General features: G+C 36.8%; 2 protein-coding genes across 3 annotated transcripts; both read left to right on the forward strand.

The window, feature by feature from the left end:
• Positions 1-2,553: 2,553 nt before the first annotated feature.
• LOC122835287 (cytochrome P450 2F2-like) lies at positions 2,554-10,677 on the forward strand. Its single transcript, XM_044124209.1, has 11 exons — positions 2,554-3,020; positions 4,307-4,469; positions 5,799-5,951; positions 6,091-6,251; positions 6,592-6,660; positions 6,899-7,003; positions 7,757-7,895; positions 8,980-9,065; positions 9,395-9,496; positions 9,564-9,705; positions 10,107-10,677. The coding sequence occupies exons 1-11, from the start codon at positions 2,859-2,861 to the stop codon at positions 10,292-10,294; spliced, it is 1,470 nt and encodes a 489-aa protein (XP_043980144.1). The 5' UTR covers positions 2,554-2,858; the 3' UTR covers positions 10,295-10,677.
• Positions 10,678-12,106: 1,429 nt separating this feature from the next.
• LOC122835286 (cytochrome P450 2F2-like) lies at positions 12,107-19,223 on the forward strand. 2 transcript variants are annotated; one of them, XR_006371294.1, is made up of 12 exons: positions 12,107-12,345; positions 13,370-13,532; positions 14,481-14,642; positions 14,727-14,887; positions 15,529-15,597; positions 15,836-15,940; positions 16,063-16,201; positions 17,987-18,072; positions 18,273-18,374; positions 18,448-18,589; positions 18,664-18,988; positions 19,167-19,223. XR_006371294.1 is itself a non-coding variant. In XM_044124207.1 (11 exons), the coding sequence occupies exons 1-11, from the start codon at positions 12,184-12,186 to the stop codon at positions 18,849-18,851; spliced, it is 1,479 nt and encodes a 492-aa protein (XP_043980142.1). In that variant the 5' UTR covers positions 12,107-12,183; the 3' UTR covers positions 18,852-19,223. The 2 variants fall into 2 exon arrangements, 1 of the variants encoding a protein (XP_043980142.1); XM_044124207.1 differs by having other exon boundaries at positions 18,664-19,223.
• Positions 19,224-20,166: the final 943 nt, after the last annotated feature.

Genomic DNA, 20,166 nt, shown 5'->3' on the forward strand with positions numbered 1-20,166 from the left:
CTTTGTTCTTTGCCAATACAAACATGATGTACATACACTGGAAATGTGTTAAGAACAGTTGGAGTGAGGTGAGTAATGTTGGTGGGAGTGACGAGGAGTTGACCAGTTTCCTCATACTTAAAGTTGCTCCTGTGTTACATAAGAATAGATGTTGCATTTCTTTATTAGAATATAACCACATATTTAAAGAGCTGGGCATCTTCTTTTATTATTATTCAAGTTCAACAATACTTCCTACACTTTGCATTTTGTTTGTTCTATCCTGAAAACCACAGGGGCACCTGCCAATATAGCAGAATGCTTTAAAAGTTTCTGCATGTGGTCCAGATCTCCTACCATAGTTTGTATGACTATCTGTAACGTTGCACTCCCAAAGTTAAATGGGACTTATGCAAAATTCACATTTTTATTATTATTTTTTATTATTCTATTTGAGTCTTTACTTCTTCTAGAAACAGAAAAAGTGCTTAAAAAACACCCAGGAAGGCCTGTGTTTGGGTCTGGGTGAATGTGAAGCAAAGCTGTGGAATTTAGTGGTGGTCATGTTCGGGAAAAGCTGTTTAGCTGACCCCAGCTTCCTGATCACACTGTGGTGTAGGCAGAGGGGGCTACTTTCTTCTTTCTTGATAAAAACGTTGGCTGCATTCCCAGAACATTTACTGAGCGTTTAACATTCCAACAGAAAATGACTACAATTAGAAACTATTTTTTTTAAAAAGACCTAAAATGCAATAAATAAACAGCTCCACTGCAGTAGTGATCAAACAGTTGGTGTAACTTTTATTTCTAAAAAGAAAGAAAGGGAAATATGTTCATGGAGGGTTGTGATCCTCCTACTGGAAGAGTTATGGTTTAATTTTCAGCGTTTCACGTATCGGAGTTCTTTTGAAAACAGGGATCATTTTGTCCATTGGGTTCACTTGTGTATTATTGTGGAGCAAAACAACCCAATAAATTATGTGTCTGTGCGTGAAATCAATTTAGAAAAATTTCATGAAGGGCTTTGTGAATTTATAAAGCCCTGCAATTACATTTAGTCCAATTAACAGTCAGGGTAATGCTCGCCATTGGCAGCAGAGGGCGCTGGTTTCCTACATTTACCAGTGAAACATTTCTCCATGCAAAGTATTTTCTACATTAAATTTGTTTCACTCAATTTTAAACATATAGGTAATATTTACAATCTGTTTGTAAATGAATAATTAAAATTGGCTGAGTACAGCTAAGGTTTATCACAGACAGTTCTCATTTCTGTTACTGGTAAAAAAAAAAAAATGGTATCTTAATCATTAGTAAACTGTACAACTTTGAGAGCCCTTTTCTAACTTTTTAAATTAAAATTAAAGTTGTTGCAGAGCAGGTAGAAAGAAAAAAAATTCAGCATAGAGCTATTTTGCACTTCAGTTGAAAAAAAGAAAAACAATTACTTGTGGCCCTGAGTGTTTTCATCTTGGTGATTTTTAGTCATCAGTGCAAAACGTTTGGAAACAGGTCAAAGCTGCAGTATTTATCTTGTTCACTGTAAAACATGTGGGCCACATTTAGTTGTGTCTACTGTCTTCTACTCTTAAAGTCAAATAAATTTAGCGAGTTTTTGATTTTGAACCGAAATGTGAGTTTCTGAAAGATAAACGTACAGTAGGAAGTTAAGTTTTTATTAATTTTGTCAAACCTCCAAGAGTTGAATAAACTAGAGTTTTAAAGTTATCACTTAAAAAAACTGAAAGAAGAAAAAGGCAGGAGTGGAAACGATTTCCCAGTGTCCTTAGAGGCATGTTCTTGTATCCTGAGATGGACGTGTGTTACATTATTCTGACTCTTGTGTGTTATTACTCTAAATGTTCATTTTAATGCATTTCAAAGCTTGAGGATGATGTCCTATTCACACTAAATATCATGAAGCAGAATTCATTGTGAACTCATTGACACTTTAGCTTTAATAACATAAAGCTACATATTTTTTAAAGTGTAATCAGTAATACTTTCATGACAGATTTATGCCGGATCATGATTTCTTGGTTGATGTCAAGTTGTCATAACGAAGACATTTGTAATAATGTCAACTTTGTATAAAAAGTGTCATGATTGGGGTGCTGTGGTGGCGTGGGGACGGGGCACGACCCACGCATTGAGGCCTTATTCCTTGTGGCGGTGGTCGCAGGTTCAATTCCTGGCCTGGTGACGTTTGCCGCATGTCTTCCCCCGCTTTCCTGTTTAACTACTTTCAAATAAAGGCCACTAGAGCCAACAAAACCTGTTGGGAAAAAAAAAAAAAAGTAATAAAAAGTGTCATGATTTACCGATTGACACTTTATGACCACAGTCATAAATATTCATGAAGACTTACTCGTGTTTATGACGGCGTCATGACAGTCTTATTCACAAATAAAGCGTTACCGATAAATATAACAATAAGTTGTTAGCACATTAAGCAGCATTGATTGACAGCGCTAAGCCCCTCCTCCTGGCTCTGATTTGTTGATTTTGGTTGGGAGTGGAGCATTTCTTCAGATGGCAGCAGAGGGTGGAAGCAGAGGAGATGAATCTTTTCACAGATCATCTGTCTTGTATTATACTGTCACAACATGGTGACACTATAATAATGTTTAATAAACGTTTAATAAATATGGAAAAGCTTATTTTTGTTAAAGTTACCTACTGCAGCTTTAAGCTGAGTAAACTGGCATCTACTAGCATCTACTAGCCTTTGCTAGTGGGTGACCTGGTTGTCTTTGCCCCACCTTTGGGACAGAGGGACAAAGAACACAACCGCAGGAGGCAGGACTAAGAGCAGGACTAAGAACAGGACTGAGAGCAGGACTACTTCTACTGCAGTCCATCAGAGCTTCCCATCCATCATGTTGGGTTCTGTGCTTCTCCTGGGCCTCTGCATTTTATTCCTGTTATTCCAGCTCAAACCTCGGAGACCCAAGAACTTTCCCCCTGGGCCCACCACGCTGCCATTGTTGGGAAACCTTTTAAACCTCAGCCAGGAGAACCCACTGAAGGACTTGGAGAGGGTAAGAAACATAAGTTTACTTTTAATGTTGCTCTTAGAAATCAAATCTAAAATGTTTTGAAATTATACTTTTTGCTGGCACAACGCTTTAGTTTCTAACAAATTTGAAGAAGTGATTCTGAAATGTACCAGAGTTTAACATATGTAGGCAGTGGTGGAGAAAATATTCAAACAATGTACTTAAATAAAAGTACAAATAAACAGATAAAAATATACTATAGCAAAAGTAAAAACACTATATTAAATGCTGTAAATGTAGTGGAGTAAAAGTCAAAAGTACCCACAATTAAATGTACTTAAGTAAAGTACAGATACATGAAAAATGTACTTAAGTAAAGTCCCAAAGTACAAGCACTTTGTTACGTCCCACCGCTGTGTGTAAGCAGTGTTCCCTCTGCTGAATACAGAGGTTTTCATTGCGTAACAAGTTGGTGCATTCTTGGAAAGCAGCCAGCCCACGTTATTCTTAATGCATGTAAAAATCCTTATCTTATTTCTGATCTATTTTGCTTTTCTTCAGTCTTTTTACTGATATGATCAGAACAAAACTCAAATGCATTCAACATTTTCCTGCATTTCCAGCCTTTAAGCTCCAGTTTGCTCAGAAAAATAAGTTTTACTTGTCCGTAAACGTGAAGTCAGTCAGAGCTGACTTCTTACACATTTGGCATGTTTCCATCAGGGAGTGTTTTGTCATTTGTATCCTTTGTGAACTAATTACTATTCCGACTGATTAATGATACCTTATTGAAAGATAACGAGGTTGAGACATTTCAAGTGTTAATTTTCAATACTGACTCATTTAAAGTATGTGTGTTGGCTTCAGACATTATATTTTCAGACTTGGGGTTGTTTTTGTTGTAAGCTAAGTGCTGGACCAGTTAATGCTGTTCTTTTTACATTGAATATTAAATTAATGCATTCTGAGCAAAACAGTTAATGTCTCCTTTATCTGTGAATCTGTGAAGAGACGATAATTTGCATCCTATCATCTGGACAGACTTTAAGACAACCTATTCATAAAACAATGTTTTTTCTACATTTGAAACTATTTTGTAATTTCTAATGACCCTGCACAACAGATTTTCTGACTTTTATTCGCATACAGGAAAATAGCTGAACAGAAAAATATAATAAAATAATAAAACTCAATGAAATGTGATTGTTCTAATGCAGTGCTTTAGGATTTTTCACTGAAAATGGTCCAACTGTGACACATCACTGGTTTAATAATGTTTCTAATATTGGTGTCAACTGTTAAAAGGACATTTTGTGTTTTCCTAACAGCTCAGAAACTCGTATGGAAATGTATACAGTCTGTTCTTTGGTCCCAGACCCGCTGTGGTCCTCAACGGGCTGAAGGCCATGAAGGAGGCCATAGTGGCCAAAGGTGCTGATTTTGCTGGAAGACCACAAGACATGTTTGTAAATGATGTCACCCAGAATAGAGGTAGGTATTACATCCCAGAAGCATTTAAGAGTTGATTAGGAGGGAGCCATAAGTGTCAAACATAAGGCCTGGGGGCCAAATCTGGCCAGCCATATCTTTTTATGTGGCCCTCTAGACTCTAGAAGTATGCATAAATAAAGCCTATTTATGCATAAAGGTCTGTACTTAAATATCATGGAAATTCATCCAGAATCAACAAATTTTGACAGTTTTTTTCAACAAACTGAGTTTATTGAAAAATTTCCAGGAAAATGGTCAAAAACATTGGCTGGAAGTGATGGCAACTCCTACCTGCAGGTGGCAGTATATTTTACTTCTGCACTTCTGCCTCGGTCTTACTTGATGATAAGTTCTAGTCTGTGATCAATTATTTGCAAGTGGCAAAAAGTCACATTTATCATCACACTTAAGCGTAAATATTGCAACATTTCTTGTAAATATTTCTAAATTTGCACCAGAAAAGTTTTGGCAAAAAAATCACTGAAAAAATTGCGAAATTCTGGAAGGCCTGATCAATTTGAAACTGTTCAATATTATTTCATTTTTAGAAGAACTTAAGAATCAAGTGCAGAGACGTTTCTAACAGTTTATCAAGTTTATTGATACAATCTGACACAACTGGCCCTTTAAGAACATTTGTGATCTTCATGTGGCCCAGAATGAAAACGAGTTTGCCGCCAGCATCTGGTCAATAATTTCTATTTTTTCAGAAAGATAAAGAGAAATGAGAAACTCCAAAATTATTTCAGGTGGCGTAAAAATGGGAACGAGCCATTGTTGTTTCTAGGCTAAACTTCTTGGAAGATATGAATTAAAATTTTAAGATTTTATAAGAAAAACACATTTTTATGCAAAAACGCAGTGTCTTAGAGTACTATGGAGTATCGGGGCCATACTAATAAAGTCATAATGTTACGGGAATAAAGTCCAAATAATATAAGAATAAAGTCAGAACATTTTTGCAAAAAATCTCATTAATCTGAGAAATCTTTTAGAAAAACTTGAACAGTTTTGAATTTCAAACATTAAAGATTTTTGAGTTTTGAAACTCAGAAATGTCAAAGTTTATCTAGAAAATGTCTGAGATTTATCTCAGCATTTCTGAATTTTTGACTGTTCAAACTGAGAAATGTCCAATTTTTTTTCTAGAATTTTTCTGAGATTCATCTAAATATTTCAGAGTTTTTACTCAATGGTGACTAACTTATGCATGGAAAGCCAATATATTGTAATCCATTCTGTTCTTTCAGCTCTGATCTGACATAAATATGTATAAAATATATTTTGTGAGTGTAAATCTTTGTTGTTTTGTTCCCACGTTTGTTTCAGGAGTGATTCTGGCAGACTATGGTCTGAGATGGAGAGAGCATCGGCGCTTTGCTCTGATGACCCTGAGAAACTTTGGTCTCGGAAAAACGTCAATGGAAGATCGAATTCATGATGAGATTCAATACACAATCAAAACTCTAGAACAGAGCACAGGTATTTCATCTTTGAGTCTGAGGATACTTTACTTTCTGCAACATTTACATGATCAAAAAACGATCTGTTTCTTAATTTTTTCTCATTTTAATTTATTTTATTTAATCAAATTATTTTCTGGTTTTGATCAATTTTGCAGGCGGCACACTGAGTCCACAGGTTATGTTCCATAATGCAGCCTCCAACATCATCTGCCAGGTTCTGTTTGGTAAACGCTACGAATACGATGATGAGTTGATTAAAGTTATCGTTCAGTGCTTCACCGAGAATGCGAAGATTACCAACGGACCCTGGGCAATGGTGAGTCAAAATCCATCTCTGAGTTGCTAGAACTAAATCATATATTTTAATTGTTCCTGCCGAGACGATGGGAAGCGCCTAATCTCGGTTATAACTCAAGTATTTCTGTCAGATATTCATTATAACAAATCTTTTGACCTCATCTGTTAAAATAAAGCCTTTCTGTCTGATCTCAGTTTAAAATTGTAGTATTTGCTTGTTGTAGTTCAGGCCAGATCAGATCAGTCTCCTGTTTGAATTCAGATGCTATACTTATGAAATAAATCTGTTCATACCAGTTGGTGTGAAACAAGCCAGAATTTGTGAGGAGTATAACTTAATGTCTTGTTTCTCTTTGCAGATTTACGATTCTCTTCCCATAACTCGCAGTTTGCCACTGCCATTCAGAAAAGCCTTTAGAAACTATAAGGTAATGGAACAAAGCTTCCACTAAACTAAACACACATTTGGGGTGGGGAGATGAGCATTATAGCCAAACCATAATGCTTCACTTGTGAAAGTAAATCTGTCACTTTCAGGTAAACAAACAAACACAGCATTTCCTGGATCTCACCTGCCTCTTGCCTTTGGGTGCTAATGTAAAAATGCATGATAGAAATCTCCATAATTTTCTAAATTTCTTTGCTTTGAATGACTTTTCTGTTTAGACTTGTCAGAATATTGCAATGGAGTTGGTGAAGGAGCACAAGAAGACCAAAGTCCCCGGTGAGCCTCGGGACTTCCTAGACTGCTACCTGGATGAATTAGATAAGGTGTGTATGTAACAAAAGTCAACTCTATTTAAAACATAAAAGCTGTGTTCAGTCAGGCTTCACAACATCAGAAAACTAAACTCAAAGCCCATCAGACCACAAATGATCATCTTTTCCCAAAGTGGTGTGTGGTATTAGATTTCTATCAGATGTAACAGAACCAACAGGCTCCAGAAAACTCCACTCCTGTCTCATCAGCCTGCAAATTATTTTAGAAAAATTCTTTGGAATCATCAGAATGTTTTTGGGTAAATGTGAGACGAGCCTTTTAGACAGATTTAAAAAAATCTGGGGTAACTTTTATAAAAAAAGTTTTTACCAAATATGTTAAAATTGTCACTGTGTCCTGGCAGTATGATATGAGACAGATCTCATCCACGTCCTGCGTCTGAAATGCACCAATCAGAGCCAAGAGGAGGATGTTAGTGCTGTCAATTATGCTTACGTAAGAGCTGCTAAATGTGCTAATGTTGCAGAAACAATTTAGCATCCCAGGAAAACTGTTTATCCTTCATCATCTGTGGCCATGCTAACTAGCCTGAGATTTCACAACAGGTCTAAATTGATTTAGTTATGTATGCCTGACGGAAATGCAAAAATACATGTAGATTGTATCCAACATAAGTTGACTTTAATTTGAAATGACTGAAGGATTTAATTTTCTGGTGCTCCTGGGGCATTTATTACACTATAACTAAAGGTAATTATCTAAATTTAGTTTGCCTTTACATTTTTCTGTGTCCCCGTCTGCAGAGGAAGGATGACGGTTCTTCATTTTCAGAGGAACTGCTCACAAATTACATTCTGGATCTTCATTTTGCTGGGACGGACACCACCTCCAACACTCTGCTCACAGGATTTCTCTACCTGATGAACTACCCACACATACAAGGTAACCTCAAAAACGCTTACATGCCTATAAATGCAATGTTTTTGTGTCAGGTTAAATGTAGCAATCTTTTTATTGTTTTCTACAAAAACATCCATTTTCTCTTTCTGCTTCTTGTTGTTTATTGCAAACACAAATGGTCACAAAAATCTGTGATAAATGTCGCCATCCAAGAAGGGAGGAAGGGGCTGAATTGGTACCACAATTAACATTAATATTAATAAATTCCCCAAGTACAATTTGATGTGGAAGCCAATTCAAATACAAGATGGTACAAAGTTCTGTAAAGAAGTAAATAAACTTATAATTAATATAATATATATGTTAAAAGAGCAACAATAAAATTTAAGCATGATATAAAACATAAAAATGAAAATGTTCCTGCAGAACATTTTTGTTGTAATTCAAAAATACTTTCCTGATCCCAAAGGGAAATGAAATGTTGTTGTATCTTGTATTAAGAGTTACAGTAGATGATGATGATGATGATGATGATGATGATGATGATGATGATGATGATGATGATGATGATGATGATGATGATGATGATGATGATGATGATGATGATGATGATGATGGACAGGACTCTTATCAGCTGCAGCTGTCTGATCAAGTTTTATTATAAAGACTAATGAAATGATGTTACAATAATTTAACATCCTGAAAATTAAAATAGGCTTGAGTTTGTCTTTGTTTGGTCAGGTAACTCCTTTTTTAGCTATGTTTTAAAAATGGTGTTAGGCTGACCAAGTATTTAAATATTTAGATCTGAGGTGAACTATGACACTTGGTCTTTGAGTCATAAAAACCAAGGGTCATAGTCTTATTGTCACAGATTTATTTAGTGTATCTGAGAATCTTATTTGACCACAAAGGGGAAATTTTAGAGTTGGAAAAGCTCGGGAAAGAGAAAAAGAAAGAAAAAACAAAATAGAAAACAATTTCTTCTTTCATCGTTGTGACCGTTTGTTTTCACTGCTGCTTCAGTTTTGCTTTAATCGTCTGACTACTCAGTATTAATAGGGATAAGTGTATTTTATTACGCTTTAAGTTGTGCAGTAACATGCAGCAACACTGGATTCCTCAGAGCGATGTCAGCAGGAGATCGACCAGGTGCTGGAGGGGAAGGATCGGGCCAGCTTCGAGGACAGACTCAGCATGCCTTATGTGCAGGTAGGGCGCATCAGATGATTTATTTCTGATTTCTATTCAGAACGTCAGGCATGACTCATAGCAACAAAAGAGAAAGCAGTTTTTTAAAAGCAGTCCTACATTTTGGGATGCTGCACTCAGCTGCAGAGGTTGGCCCTGTAACTCTGATTGTGATGTATCATCTCAAAGAGACAAACAGAAGAACTTTATAAATTTAACAAATATTTGCATTAAAAATCTGGTTTTTGGAGCTTAAAAATGCGTATGCTTGGACTGTTTTCCAATTGTAACTTTAAGCTCTTTTGTTTTTCTGTTTTGAATTTAATGATAGAAAATTTGTGTTAAATCAGGCTGTGATCCATGAAATCCAGCGGATTGCCAACACGGTTCCTCTCAGTGTCTTCCACTGCACCACTAAGGACACAGAGCTCATGGGATACTCCATTCCCAAAGTGAGTTAAACATTAATGACTTCCTAAGAGGAACAGCAATGCCATCATGTTGTCTGTTTGGTTTCAGGGTACAATGATCGTCCAGAATCTGGGCTCAGTGTTGAGAGAAGAGGGACAGTGGAAATTCCCTCATGAGTTCAACCCTGAAAACTTCCTGAATGAACAGGGAGAGTTTGTCAAACCCGAAGCCTTCATGCCTTTCTCTGCAGGTAAAATGAAATGAGGGCCATCGTAGATAGAAAATAAAAGGAGTAAATGTCTGCCAATAAACTGGGAAATTTTGAGATTAATTTCAGAAATTTTCTAGAAAAAACAGTCAAGTTTTTTTTTCTTCTGGGACTTTTCAGTTTTTCTCGTAAATTTTCATCTTTTGGAGTTGAGAAATTTCCCAGATTTTTTCTAGAAATGTTCTGAGATTAATTCTGTGTTCCCGTCATGCAAATTTTTGACTTGGAGCTCAGAAATATTCCTGTTTTTCCTACAAGATTTCTGAGATTATTCTTTATGGGAAATGTAATCCTACCTTTTCTCTCTCTGTAATGACACCAATACATCTTTGTACATCTGAGTTGATAAGTCAGTGAAATTCATCTTTTTTTCTGTCTTCCAGGTCCTCGGGTTTGTCTGGGAGAGGGTCTGGCTCGAATGGAGCTCTTCCTCTTCATCGTGACTCTGCTGAAGAAGTTTAAGTTCATCTGGCCAGAGGATGCAGGAGAACCCGACTTTACTCGGGTCTATGGAGTCACTCTAACGCCAAAACCTTATCACATGAAGGTCCAACTGAGATCTTCAGTGTGAGGACGGCAGAGAGATTCTGAGTTTAAAGAGCAATTTACAAATGAATACTAAGTAACTGCCTCTAAGCAACTCTTAATGTTTAACAAGCTTAACTTTATTTGCATGAGCATTTTTATGGTGTATTACAGCGACTGCTACGTCGCCACATACAGGCATGGAGGAATTACTACAAAATTTTTTCCTTAATGAACAAAGACCTGTCCAGAAATATTTATGTACATAGGGAATATTTTAGAAATGAAAGGAAAAACCTAATGCTTACCTAACTCTCATTGTATTTCGCATAAGTGAATGGCACCAAAATGCCATTCACTAATGCAGGAGTTTTTATTTTGGTCGATTGTTGAAATTAAATGAAAAGATTAAAAGAGTTTCTCACTTTATCTGTTTGTGATCAGATTATTTTGAAATGGTCAATCGGAGTCAGAATACATTAACACGTGTTCACAAAACTTTTTATTTTATTTTGGATATTATGCCAACTTTCATCTTCCTCTCTTCCGTTGGATAATTATTGGTTTCCACCTCAGCCTATCCTTCACATTCTCCTCTTTAGATTCTGTTTCACTAAATACCTGAATGTTTTTGAAGTCTTCCTTTCTTTGTCTTCCCTGTTTGTTCTTTTACATATTGAAAACATCTCAGTCTTACCTTCCTAAGTTCATCAGAAAAACGTAACCTAAGTGAGCATCTGATTTACTCCTTTCTGATCTTTTCTATTTTGGGCCATCGCAATGAAAATCTGAACATTTCCACCGGCTGCTGTGTTTTCCAGCAGCCATTGTACAGTGTTGAAACCAGCTGACCTAATGTGTTGGAGCTCAGCTTGGGTTGAGAGGTACTGGTGCTGTGCCTGCTGATTTATGACTTTACATACTGGAAGATTTTGAAATGGCTCATTTTCCAAACACCAAAAAACATAAATTTATTACCAAAAAGCTTCGGGGTGTTTTTTTTTTCAGGCACTTGGACTGTTTTTTAGGAGCAGTAGAAATCAACAAGGAAGTACAAAAAGGTACAAAATGTGAAGTTTACATATTATGTCCCCCCCCCCCTTTTTTTTTTTTCTTTAGCTCTAATAGAAACAGGATGTTTTTAATGTGGAAGCTGCAATATATTTATCAGACCAGCCAATGTATTTCATGTATTTGTATTTGAAGAGGATAACTTTGAATCCTCTTGTCCCAGATTAGAGGAGTATAAAACCTGAATGGTGGTTCTTCATGTTTAGTTCTGGTTCTGGGGATGCAGAGCAGACCAGAACCAGAAGGTCGGAGTGGTCTGAAGGTTGATACAACAATCTTTAATGTATTCTGGTACTAAGCCATTCAACATGGTGATTTTAAAGCAAAAGTGTTATGTTTTCTGAGCCAGTGGACTTCAGAACCAGGGTGATGTGTTCTGTCTTGGCTTCATCATGCTTGGCTGGGACAGCCTCCCAACGCTTTCCCTTGTACTTGTGCTCAAACCACACCCTGCCACTATTGTTGTATTTAATACCAGAGTTTATATGAAGCAAAGCACAATAATGCTCAGAATGGATTAAGAGGAAAGTAGTGGAATAAACCAACAACACTTAATGTTGGAGGTATTTTAGGTGAGCTAGACTGGTCCCAGTAAAGATCATCTAAGGTTGCTTCTGGTAGAACAGAAGGTTCCTGCGCTCTTTATCTACGGCGTTAGCTTATCTGTGGACTTTACATCCGAGCCAGATAACTCTTGTCAAAGCCTGTCTGAACTTGATTCTTGTTACCTTTTTTACATTGTGACTTTGTTCACCTTTCATACAGAGAAACAAAGTCCTAAAGCAAACTGGGCAGGGCTAACCGCAGCAGCTTAATCCTGTTGCTGCCTGTCAGACCTGTCTTTTCTCCTCTTCATATAGAAACATGTTTGTATCAATCTTTCTGCTATGGCTTTTTGTTTGGTTCGTCATCATCCTGTTCAAATCTCAGAGGCCAAAGAACTTCCCACCAGGACCCACCATCTTGCCTGTCCTGGGGAACCTTTTGAACCTGAGCCTGGAGAACCCACTGAAGGACTTTGACAGGGTACGAAATCAATGCAGTTTGTTGTTTAAATATCTTAAATGACAGTAGCAAAGTTTGATTTAGGATCGCAAGAGTTCCAGTAAAGCTGAATGGTGAAATAAATCCACCTGAGAAGTGTTAGTACTTGATCTCTCTGTAGGATACTACTTTTACAAACTATAAGTGACTGAATAATATCAGCAAAACTATCTGCACACTTGGAATAATGCCAACCAGTGTTAGAGTTTATGCACAGAGGACTTGATAAGCCAGTGTGTGCATAGTTCTTATTCGATAAATCATATTCTAATTTATTCTAGTCTAAGTTTTTATCACAGCATGAAATAAATCTCACAAATATACTTAAATGTTCACAACACAGTTCACTGCAAACTGTTCAGTAAATCAGAATATTATTGAAAGGTTATTCATTTTAGTAACTCAATTCACTAAATCAAACAGATTATATAGATTACCTATGCTAAGATTTATTCTTTCAAGACTTTAAAATAGCTAATTATGATTATTTTAATCTAAACATCACATTCAAGATTAGAATATTAGATCAAAATTGAAACATTTTTTATGCAGAAATGTGAGCTGAATGTAAGTGATTTTTTCACATCTGACTAACAGGACTGGTCGGAACATTAATTGTATTTATTGAATATTACTGTACATATGCATCTCAATAAATTATGACATCAAAGCTAATTTATCTTAATTTTTAAATTCAGAAAATTTTAATAATTATAACATGATGTATATAATTTTTAATAAATGAGAAATGCTAAAATTTTATGAGAAACAAAATTTTGATTATCGACTGGATGCTGAAATGAACAAAAATAAACAATTTTAGAGCTAGCATAAGTAACTAATCTACTAGAGTTACAGTTGTGGAAATAAACCAATGAAATGAATTCACTTTTTAACATTTTGAAACTTTGAATAATACACTTGTATGCAAATCTTAAATTACAGAACAACACCAAGGATGGACAGGTGTTTATAAATCACTGACATTTTTATTTTTCACTCCCAGCTGAGCAAATCTTATGGAAACATCTACAGTATTTACATCGGTCCGAGGCCAGCTGTGATTCTGAACGGGCTGAAGGCCATGAAAGAAGCCATGGTGATCAAGGGTGCAGATTTTTCTGGACGGCCCCAAGACTTGTTTGTCAACGATGTTGCCTGTAGGAATGGTAGGTATTACATGACTTTGGACAACCAATGTTTGAGGGGTTTTTTTGTGCTTTTTACTGTTTATATTGGTCCCTGTTTCATCACACTTGATTCAAATATTTGATTTGTCTTCTCAACCATGACAGCATTTGGTGGTGTTCAATATAGTCCCGGCAAAACAAGATCTCTTTCACTATTTTATACTTCTTTCAAAATTTGATAAGTCTCCCACCTTTAGTTAGACTTGTGATTTGAATTCTTCTCATAAACTTTGCAAAAATCAAATGGAAATGCATAAAAAACAGCAAGAACAATGGCAGGCAATGTTTCTGTGAACTTTGTAACTGTGTAACTTTAGTTATGTTACGTTGTGTTGCGTTCACTTGGTAGTTTAATTAGTAGGAGATGGGAGGCAGCTTGTCTGACATATTTTACTTCTCTGTCTCATATGGGTCGATCCCGACAGCATCCATTTTGTTCATGTATTTTCTCTCGCACATTGGTCAAGAATGTCCACATATTTTCTTTTTGTCGGTCTGCTATGCATTGCACATGCGCTTGCCTACACAGATGGTGCGGATCACTTTCGGTTCAGACTCGTGGGATCTGTGTATTCTGAAAATATGAAAGAGCATAGAGAGCTAAAAATAAAAGCAAATGCAACCTGGTCATAGAAAGGTTTAGAGCAGGCCGTCAAACCTTTACTGCTGTCTTTACTGCAACTTTGTTGCTGTCCTGCAACTTTTAGATGTGCCTCTGCTGCAACACAGCTGAATAGAATAATTAGGTCATTAAGGCTCTGGAGAACTGATCTACACAAGGAGGAGGTCATTAATCCATTTCATTCCAGTGTTTTTTACTGTGGCACATCTATAAACTGCAGGACAGCGGCCCTTGAAGGCTGGAGTTTGACACTTGTGGTTTAGAGACTTAAAAAATAATGTGAATGTGTTTCTGTGTTGCTGCAGGTGGTGTGGGAGTGATTCTGGCAGATTATGGCCCAAGCTGGCGGGAGCATCGCCGCTTCGCTCTGATGACTTTGAGGAATTTCGGTCTGGGAAAGAAATCAATGGAGGACAGAATTCATGATGAGATTCAACACACTATTAAAACCCTGGAGGGCAGTATCGGTATGTCATTGGTTACTCCATGCAGCAACTCCCTGTGCTCTGTTCTGTAGCCTGTTTTAAATGTCTATTTTGATTTTCATACAGGTAAAACTCTGAGTCCTCGGGTCATGTTCCATAACGCCGCTTCCAACATCATCTGCCAGGTTCTGTTCGGAAAGCGCTACGAGTACGACGATGACATGATCAAAACGATTGTTCAGTGCTTCACGGAAAATGCCAAGATAGCCAATGGACCCTGGGCCATGGTGAGTGTCTGAGTTAAAGAAGGGGCCGTACACTTCTCCCCCTAAAGTAGAACATTTAATTCACAATGATATCAAAGTCTTACATGTAATGTAGTGACATATTTATGATGCAATGTGCTAATATATAAACATGGGGCAAGACATTAGAATTAAGACCCACAACTTTCCAATTGCAAACTATTACTCTTCACAAAGCCGGCTGTTATATCACTTATTGATAAAATGCATTATATCTGGCTATTAAAACATTTTCTACTAGCAGGGTGATTTGTATGACAGTATTAGGGTTGTTGTAGATGAAATATTTTTAGATGAATCTAAGAAATTTTGTAGAAAATGAATGGACATTTTTCAATTTGAAAAGTTGAAAACTTGCCATGAAAAACTTTGAAAACATCCAAAAATTGAAATGTCCATGTTTTGGTTTTTTTCTAGAGAATTTTGAAAATAATCTAAACATTTTGGCAGAAATTTCTCAATTTTTTTCTATTTTATCTATTTATTTTTTTTCTTTTCTATCTACAATGACCCAAATATGGTGTGGTAGATTTGTGCGTATAAGTGAAATTGTAAAATATTTAGCTATTGGAAATAAATACTCATATTTCTCTTCAGATAATGTAATTTCTTTTTCTTTATAGATATATGATTCTATCCCCATTTGTCGTAACCTCCCGCTGCCATTCAGGAAGGCCTTTAAGAATGCAAAGGTAAAAACAATATTTCCCTACCAAGTAAATAACCAAGTATTTCTGCATTCCCAGCTATTTTTGCTTCAGTTTTTCCATCCATGTTGTGAATTTTTTAAAAATTCATTCAGGAACTGTAACAAATTTGTTTCTAATCACTGTCAACTCAGAAAGTGGATATATAAAGTCTGTAAAACATTAAATTTGTCTGACTGAGAAATCCTTTATACCGTTTCCATAACAAAAATATTTTCTTTAGATTTGCCAGAACTATATTAACTGCTTGGTCACTGAATACAAGAAGACCAGAGTTCCTGGGGATCCTCGGCACTTTGTTGACTGTTACCTGGATGAACTGGAAAAGGTTTGTAAGTCGACCTACATAAGAAACTCACTAAGTTCATCACCTCCAGCAGGTTGTGCAGCGGTAAGTTTTAGGTGCATTTTGCCTGTGTTTATAATAATCATAAGCTGTCGTCTTTTCAGAGAGGTGATGACGGTTCCTCCTTTTCAGAAGCTCAGCTCATGATTTTCAGCCTGGATCTTCATTTCGCTGGGACTGACACGACGTCCAACACCCTCCTGACAGGATTTCTCTACCTGATGAACTACCCACATGTCCAAGGTGTGCTTCAATTCAGGTTCCATCAATGTGTTTATTTCTAATTAAGTTCAGTCACTGGAAAGACACAAAATCGTATCAAGTATTTTCGTGTAGTTTGTAGTGCAAATATCTTAGTACACTTGAAATAAGGCAAAATTAATTCATAAGTAACCTTTCAGTAAGATGTAGGAGCTTATTTTAAACAAATATTTCCTTTATGATGACAGACATAGTTAGTTCCACTGGCAGATTATTTCACCTACAAGACGCTTTATCCATGTTATTCATCAAATATTAATGAATATTTTTCATCAGTATTAAGAAATTATTTACTAGGTCTGTCACAATAGATAATCTTTCAATTAATCACATGATAAATTAGAAGGAGCAAAATAATTTCCAATTATTTCTCGTTTTTCTCTTTTCTCTCTTTCTACCAAAAAATGGAGGATAAAAGTTTCCAGTCTGGTGATTTTTTTATTTGAAGGACAATTTTCTTTACACACACTTAATGACTCATTTTATTTATTGTTTCTGTTGTTTTGTTTATGTATTTTGGATATTTACAATAATTATGAAATTATATAGTATAATTATATCAATTCTACGATATTTAACATTTTTTTCCACCCTTGGAAGACATCAATTTTTCACCAGCGAGTATCGATACGTTAAACCACAGGGGTTCATAGGCTTATACCGTCTTTTTAACATGTGTGGTTTGTGACTCCTTATTAGCAACTGACAGAGAGTATCAGAGACTGAGAGTACGATGAGATCCTGGCAGTCTGAGAGGCAGCAGAGATCTAAGCAGGGGAATGGCGGCGCTGCGCAGCTGCAAGGAGTCGATCACTACAGGGTGATGCAGAGCCGCTCCCCCTGCAGCTAGTAGTAAACAGCTTACAGCTATAGCTAACTCCGGGAGCCAAGGTAGAAAAGCCTTTTTCCTATAGTCCAAAATACTTTTTTATTCCAAAACGCAGCCACAGTATGTCCAGAAGAAAAACATAAGTGCAATCATTTGTATTTTGAGAGTCCGTAGAGGCTGATAATCTCCCCACTCAGCTCCTGGATCACTGTGGAAACTTTGAGTTTTATGCCAAATCCACATGAGTAAATTGACAGAAACTAATTTTCTCATTGCACCTTTGATTCATTTTGTCCTTTTAGCCTGTTAGATTCTGTCCAATCAGAGTCAGGTATTGTGTAGTTGGTGCTTTTAATCAGTTTTCAGTTAATTAAATCCAAGGCTATGGAACACAAAATGTCACTAAAATCACTCTGTCCTTCTAAAATTTTCAGAAAATCATAAAAGTGCATTGAATTGTATTGTTTGCCAAATATCGTGATACATATTGTATCGTGATCAGAGTATCGTATCATGAGATTATGGTATCTCTACACCCCTAATTGCCATTATATTGCGTGAAAATTGTCTCAAAACAATAAAATTATTGTTTATCGCAGTAACTTGTGGGACAGTGTATTGTCCAGCAAAATTTATTATTGGCTTAAAACAAGCTCTTGTTGAAAAGTTACTTATTTCTTCGTTTGGTCTTATTTCAGGTGTACTAACAGATTTGAAATAGAAACTTGCCCAAACTTGGTAAGATTTTGTGGTTTTGCAGTTCTGACCCAGGATTTTGAGGGTGACAGTTGAGCGCTTCAAGTGTCCCAAGAGGAGTAATTTCAATTGATAACAGTAACAGAAATAACAGTGGTGCTGCAGATAAAATAACTGGACCACAGCAGAAAAGTGTAGAATGTGGAAGAATTGATGCTTCTGTATTTTTATTCCTCCCTCAGAACGATGTCAGCAGGAGATAGACCAGGTTCTGGAGGGAAAGGACCGGGTCTGTTTTGAGGACAGAAACAGCATGCCTTACGTCCAGGTACTATAGCATCAAAATATAACTTAGTAACTCTGTGAAGTAGTTTGTTTTTTTTCTCTTGTAGCCACTTTCTATTTGATCTTGTTGCTTCATTTACCCTTTGGAATTCAAATTTATTAAATGTAATAATGACCAAACAATTACACTTAGAAACACGTTTTATTGCTCAGAAAAAGTGTTAAAAATATTCCTTCATCCAGGCTGTGATCCACGAGATTCAGAGGATTGCAAACACGGTTCCTCTCAGTGTCTTCCACTGCACCACTAAGGACACAGAGCTCATGGGATACTCCATTCCCAAGGTAGGTTTTTTTTTTTTGCAAGAGGGACACTAAAACAAAGACCATCTGATTTGATATTTATGCTTCTCTTCAGGGTACAATGATCATCCAGAACCTGACCTCAGTGTTGAGAGAAGAGGGACAGTGGAAATTCCCTCATGAGTTCAACCCTGAAAACTTCCTGAATGAACAGGGAGAGTTTGTCAAACCTGAGGCCTTCATGCCTTTCTCTGCAGGTAAACTGAGATGTGTCATGGTTGAGGTAACCACCTTGAAGTGTGGGTTGGATCTTGTGGTTTCTCTCTTCCAGGCCCTCGGATGTGTCTGGGAGAGGGTCTGGCCCGCATGGAGCTCTTCCTCATCACGGTGACTCTGCTAAGGAAGTTTAAGTTCATCTGGCCAGAGGATGCAGGAGAACCCGACTTTACACCAGTCTATGGAGTCACTCTAACGCCAAAACCTTATCACATGAAGGTCCAACTGAGGTCCAAACAGTGAGGAGCAGAAACTAACCATGTTTCTTTTACAAATGTACATAAAACTTTGCCAGTTTTCCACTAATGTTGGGGGGAAAAAATCCCAACTGTGATGTTGCCATTAAAATCATGGATGAAAAAGTTTGTTCAAGAGCAGGAGTCCCCAATCTCGGTCCTCGAGGGCCGGCCTCCTGCATGTTTTAGTTCTCTCCTTGGTTTATCGCACCTGAATCAGATGATGGCTCATTAGAAGGCCTAAGAAGAACATTGACATGCTGAAAAGGTTGTTGGTGCCACCAGGGAGAGAACTAAAACGTGCTGGAGGCTGGCCCTCGAGGACCGAGTTTGGTGACCCCTGTTCAAGAGCATGCCACGCCATCATCCTTCCACTACCTCCTGTCGTCTTCTTCATCTTTTCCGCCAGTAGTAACATCTGGTTATGGATCAAGACTCGTGTGATGCAAAAGAAAAAGTGTTTTCATTTCAGCTTTACAAAATACACAAATTCCTGTGCAGCTGTAAAACCACCGCATGCTAGCGCTAAAACCTTTTAACAAAAAATTAGTTTTTTCAAAATTGCTGAGTTTCCATTAAACAAATTTATCTTTGTAATTCCAATTTGCACAATTTTAAGGTCAATGGAAACGCAGTTACAGATGAGGAATAGAATGGATTAAAAAAATTCAAAATAATCAATGTATTTTGGTACTGCTGCTAATGAATAAAAGCTTACCTAAAAAATCTTTTCAAGACCAAAGTTTACATTCTTCCATTCAATTGTTTCTTTGTAAGTTTAGCAGGAGAACCTGACTTTAGTCCAGTCTATGGAGCAACTATGTCTCCCAAACTCTATTTGATGAAGATTCAGCTGAAGGAAAATCAGTGAGGTTTTCTGAAGTCTTATGTGTATTCAGTAATGTAAAAGGGACAAGACATTTTAACTTGGTATGATATGGTCAGCATGGCAGCCTCACTTCTGTCAGACTACCCCAGGGAAACTACTGGCTGTTATCCAGCAGATTTCCACCATCAGTGTGTGAATTACTAAAATGTAGTGTGAACTTGATAAAGGGCTATAGAAGAACAAGCCATGATTCCCTTCTGATTTTGCTTGAACTCTTTTGGAACCATGCGGTAAGTTTCCCTCAACTACATGGAGCATCACAATAAATAGTGATCAAATAAAAGAATCATAACCAATAGCTTTAGAGTATGTATATTTCCTTTGATAAAATGTAATGTTTCAATTGTTGATGACTTTGTAATTTTGTGGTTTTATGATGTAAGCACTTTGAAATGTGTTATACAAATATAGTTGATTGTCTGCATTGGATTGG

This window comes from Gambusia affinis, linkage group LG08, assembly GCF_019740435.1.
Source record: "Gambusia affinis linkage group LG08, SWU_Gaff_1.0, whole genome shotgun sequence".
NCBI classification, from domain to species: domain Eukaryota; kingdom Metazoa; phylum Chordata; class Actinopteri; order Cyprinodontiformes; family Poeciliidae; genus Gambusia; species Gambusia affinis.

What these genes read in the sequence shown, in the direction of transcription:
- LOC122835286 (XM_044124207.1), top strand. Translation starts at nt 12,184, where the DNA reads ATGTTTGTATCAATCTTTCTGCTATGGCTTTTTGTTTGGTTCGTCATC. An exon ending in CGATGTTGCCTGTAGGAATG is followed by an intron (nt 13,533 to 14,480) that starts GTAGGTATTACA and finishes GTGTTGCTGCAG; the next exon opens with GTGGTGTGGGAGTGATTCTG. An exon ending in GAACTACCCACATGTCCAAG is followed by an intron (nt 16,202 to 17,986) that starts GTGTGCTTCAAT and finishes TTCCTCCCTCAG; the next exon opens with AACGATGTCAGCAGGAGATA.
- LOC122835287 (XM_044124209.1), top strand. Translation starts at nt 2,859, where the DNA reads ATGTTGGGTTCTGTGCTTCTCCTGGGCCTCTGCATTTTATTCCTGTTA. An exon ending in CACTGAAGGACTTGGAGAGG is followed by an intron (nt 3,021 to 4,306) that starts GTAAGAAACATA and finishes TTTTCCTAACAG; the next exon opens with CTCAGAAACTCGTATGGAAA. An exon ending in AACTCTAGAACAGAGCACAG is followed by an intron (nt 5,952 to 6,090) that starts GTATTTCATCTT and finishes TCAATTTTGCAG; the next exon opens with GCGGCACACTGAGTCCACAG.